The sequence below is a fragment of the Sinocyclocheilus rhinocerous genome, unplaced genomic scaffold, assembly GCF_001515625.1.
Source record: "Sinocyclocheilus rhinocerous isolate Xijiao unplaced genomic scaffold, SAMN03320098_v1.1 scaffold470, whole genome shotgun sequence".
NCBI lineage: Eukaryota > Metazoa > Chordata > Actinopteri > Cypriniformes > Cyprinidae > Sinocyclocheilus > Sinocyclocheilus rhinocerous.
The window spans coordinates 749,125-753,673 of NW_015637537.1; the positions used below are offsets into that span (position 1 = coordinate 749,125).

The 4,549-nt window shown below is 39.1% G+C and overlaps 1 protein-coding gene across 4 annotated transcripts in view; it reads right to left on the reverse strand.

Moving 5' to 3' along the window:
- Positions 1–4,111, reverse strand: part of prdm16 (PR domain containing 16) — a 224,932-nt gene extending 220,821 nt beyond the window's left edge. For all 4 annotated transcript variants that reach the window (XM_016563994.1, XM_016563993.1, XM_016563992.1 and 1 more), the window contains exon 1: positions 4,048–4,111. In XM_016563994.1, the coding sequence (XP_016419480.1) occupies positions 4,048–4,084 (37 nt within the window). In that variant the 5' untranslated portion in view covers positions 4,085–4,111. The remainder of the gene's footprint in view (positions 1–4,047) is intronic.
- Between the last annotated feature and the right edge of the window lie 438 nt (positions 4,112–4,549).

Below are 4,549 nucleotides of genomic sequence, written 5' to 3' on the forward strand. Positions count from 1 at the left end.
TGTGTGTGTGTGTGTGTGTGTGTGTGTGCTGTGTGTCATGCATTGCACACGCGGTCATTAAATGATTTTCTCAGTTCTTCCAGTCTAACTACGGCTTTTAACAAGGACTTCTTATCAAAGACAAACTTACATCTCATAGATTATGTGTGAGGAGTTATACGTCTCTAATGGCTCACGCACCATTAGTCTGTTCACCAGCTCTCATGTGTGAAAGCATATTGTGCATATACACATTCGCATACACATGTCAGCCATTTTGCCGGTAAAAGCCCAGTTTTGAGTGCTGACAGGCTGCGTCTTCCACACAGCTTCCATTGTTGCTGTACAGTGTTATGGCTTGATTTTATAACTTGTGTCAAAACAACATAAGCTGCACAAGAACTTTTGGATTTGTTATCCATTGCTATTTTATTTCTATGTGCAACTTTTTCTCTCTCTCTCTCTCTTCAAAGACAGCATCATAATGTAAACAGGGAAAATTAAAGCCCACATTTAAGTGAAAGAGGAAAGACATTGCCCTCTAATGAAATAAAGAACCTGAGAATAAAACATTAAACAGGTGTTTAAAACACAGGTTACAAATGAGTAAATAAATAAATACCATCATGCAAAAATGCATATATCTGCAAGACATCTCTGTGGCAGTTTATATCTGTCACTTCACTGTAAATTCAAATGAATAATTATGAATGTTCAGACACAATATTTTTTTCAGTGACGTCATTTACTGTATACATGTATATATTGTCACGCAGCGCATAATCTAGAAACCAGAAAAAATGTCCTTCAACACCGTTTTTTTTGTGTGTGTGTGTGTGTGTGTGTGTGTGTGTGTGTGTGTGTGTGTGTGTGTGACAGAGCCAGGCCTCATTTGAGTCCATTATTGATTAGACACGCAACCCCAACTGGTTTCAAAATAATTAATTGTTTTCAATAATATTACAAATACATAACACACATTGCACGCTCTTTTTTCCTTTAGAATTACACTTTCACATTTAAAATATGACTATGCTATTGAAATTGCAAAACGGTTACTAATGGTTAAAATAAACCTACAGAGAGAGAGAGAGGATTCAAATGATTATGAATGTTCAGACACAATATTTTTTTCAGTGACGTCATTTACTGTATACATGTATATATTGTCACGCAGCGCATAATCTAGAAACCAGAAAAAATGTCCTTCAACCCCGTTTTTTTTTTTGTGTGTGTGTGTGTGTGTGTGTGTGTGTGACAGAGCCAGGCCTCATTTGAGTCCATTATTGATTAGACACGCAACCCCAACTGGTTTCAAAATAATTAATTGTTTTCAATAATATTACAAATACATAACACACATTGCACGCTCTTTTTTCCTTTAGAATTACACTTTCACATTTAAAATATGACTATGCTATTGAAATTGCAAAACGGTTACTAATGGTTAAAATAAACCTACAGAGAGAGAGAGAGGGAGAGGAGGGCGAATACACGCTTATACCTGGCGCCAGAACAAACCGATTTCTCTCTGAAACTCAACTTGGACTTTCTTATGATAATATATCAAAGACAGAGCTTTAACTAAGTGACTCGGCGGTTATAAATAAGCCACAGAATATTAATTTTTTTAAATCAGAAAGCATTAAACCCTCGTCGAGAAACGAATGAAGGGCCAAACATTATGAATCAAGCTCTTGTAACTACCTGCGTTTATGGCCACTTGATTCGTTCACTAATAGCAGATGATCCAGCCGCCAGATGCTGGTCTGTGCTTTACTTGCAGCCGACATTAACATTTTATAATATTGTTTAATTAAACACAATTATAGTTATGATATTTGACTGCATTGAGGTATGAAAAAATAATTAAAAGTAGTGACGGACGGTGTCTCATTAAAAAAAAAATTATCATATTCAAGACGCTTCTCGGCCATACCTGCAATTTGGTAGGCTAATTACGAAACGGCAAACTGTTGAGTTGAGAGAATAATAATAATAATAATAATAATAATAATAATAATAATAAATTTGAAATGTGTGTATATTACATAATTTGCGTTTTAAAAATAGCTTCAATAGCTTCAATATAGAAAAACGTAACATGTATAATTTTAAAGAATCATTTTAATTATGCTTTTTTCTAAAATAATAATAATACACAAATTGTTATAACATCTGCATACTCTCTCCATCATTTAAATGTAAATGAATTCAGATAAATATGAAACAACAGTACATTAAATCTCCATGCATCCGTGAGCAACTGAATTTATTGTGAACACGGGAACCCGTAGACTTTAATAAACACCTTAACTCTATGATATCGGAGACAGATTGAATGCAGTCATAAAGTAAATATGTCAAATATAAATCCGGAATAGCAGAACACTGTGCTGTTCTAAACAATGGCATGAAACAATTTATAGGCTACATGAAATCAATAAAAGTATCGAATAGGCTATATCAGAGGTTTTTAATGAGCGCTTGTGTTTTAAGGATTGTGACCAGGCCTTTCGCACTCTCCAACACAGAAACGAAACTGTAATCTCTCAGAGGACGACACAATAAATGCCTTGAAATGTAAATGAAAGAAAGTCTGATGTATATGGTTTGAACATTCAAGAGAGTTGTCGTGTCTCTTTACTGACCTCCAACACAAAACCGAATTTATCGCGAATGACCAACAACATAAAGACGAAACACGACAGTCTGAGCTGCTAATAGCGATTCTCGTTCTGAGGTGTGCTTGAGGAAAATATCGAGGCCCACTTTTCTGTCTCAAAACAAACTGAGTAGGCTGTACGTTCTCCCGGCAATTTGAATCAACAGGTCACGGGCCCACGCGTGCTTTCCTGCATATCTTCAGATACTAAAATGTCTTGATGTTTTAATAGGTGTTGCATTTAACCATATGGCCAATGAAACATGCATTATGAATACTGTGCACTGTTGCATCTGTTTCACACACCGCTTGTTTAAGCTATCTTCAGCTAAAAAAATAAATTAATTTGGATAAATCATTTTCTTCTGGAAGCAGATATTAAAACATCGTAGCCTATAGCTCGATATTTACTTCGTTACAATTGTCCGTAAATAGGCTACTTAAAAATGGTTAGGCTATGTAGCCATTTAATACATAACAATAAAAAAGAAGCCTTTTCTAATGAATCCGGGCGAGCGATGACTGTGCCCACATTGCAGTGAATAATCGCATGCAAAAGTTTCACGGACACTTAATGTAAGAAAATAGTTGGAGTGCAAAATCCTACCTATTACAAACAAGTCAAAATACAAATGAAAGTCAAACAAACAATAAGTAAAGACACCATGCAGAGTCCAGAGGAGATTTGCACACTTTCCCTCGCCTTCGAAAGAGTCCAGAAAATAGCAGACTCTATTTTCGTCAATATGACATGTGCATTATTGATTTGCCATTCGCAGATGAAGCCGCATACCGAGCCGCAACAGACCCCAGAGGACAAATGCAAGCTCCTAATTTAAGATTATCGGAAGAATTGTCCGTTTTGCGTGATATTCCTTCTGCTATGGCATCCAGCGGACACGGCAGAAAGCTCTGGAGATCTCCACTCTCTCTCTCTCTCTGTGCGTCCTGGGGTCCATGAGCAGTGCTAGAGCGCCCACTATTTCAACAAGCAGGAATATGATTTCACAAGACCTGGAACCACTCAATAAAAAAGTTACTATCCCTTTCGACAACTCTTCGCTAACTTTCGTGTAACAATTCTCTACGGTTTCTCGACTTCGCTAAAACAAGAGAGTGAAACAGCGCGGCGTGGAAACGCGCTCCTGACCATTTCAGCCAAAGCACCATCAACACATACAAGAAACTTCTGAACAAGCACACCACGGCAGCATCTGGTCTAAAGGGTGGACGCCGCGGATCACGGAGAGTTTGAGCGATCTCGATGCAATTGAGGGGCTGAAAAACAAACGCACCGGACAAAGACGCGCTCTCGGCAGGAACTGATCAATGAAAATGGCACTTTGGTGATGTGCGCGAGGGTTCAAAGTACCGGGAGCGAAAGAAGCGCAAGAAGGACCTACTTTTGGCCAGTTTTCTCGCCCTCGCCTTGGATCTCATCTTGTCGGCTTGTAGATTCCTCGCGTCCTCCTTGAGCTCAGAAGCAGCAGCAGCGCTATCTTCATCTCACGAGCATTGTCAGTTTGGACACCTTCGCACATGCGCACAGGCCATTCAATCTGACACCCTCGTCAGGGCCAAAAAACTTTCCAATGTATTCATCATCATCACTTTTTGTCCTATCGTGTCTCCTTTAGATCACTTATCTCTTTCCCTCCTCCTCCACTCGCTCCGCAACATCTGGGATCCCCCCCACCTCCCCTTCTTGAGCTCTCGAGGAGGAATAAGTGCTATTTTCCAGGGACCTGCGGTATCCGGCAGGACGCTGGACATTGGATCCTGGATGGGGTCAAGGTCGCAGCCCTCATATGCAAGGTGATCGCGAACATTTCATACACCCGAGCGACGATTTTAACGCGTGAAAACCTATTGTTCCAAAAAATGTGCAATTGTGTGAAGCGCGTT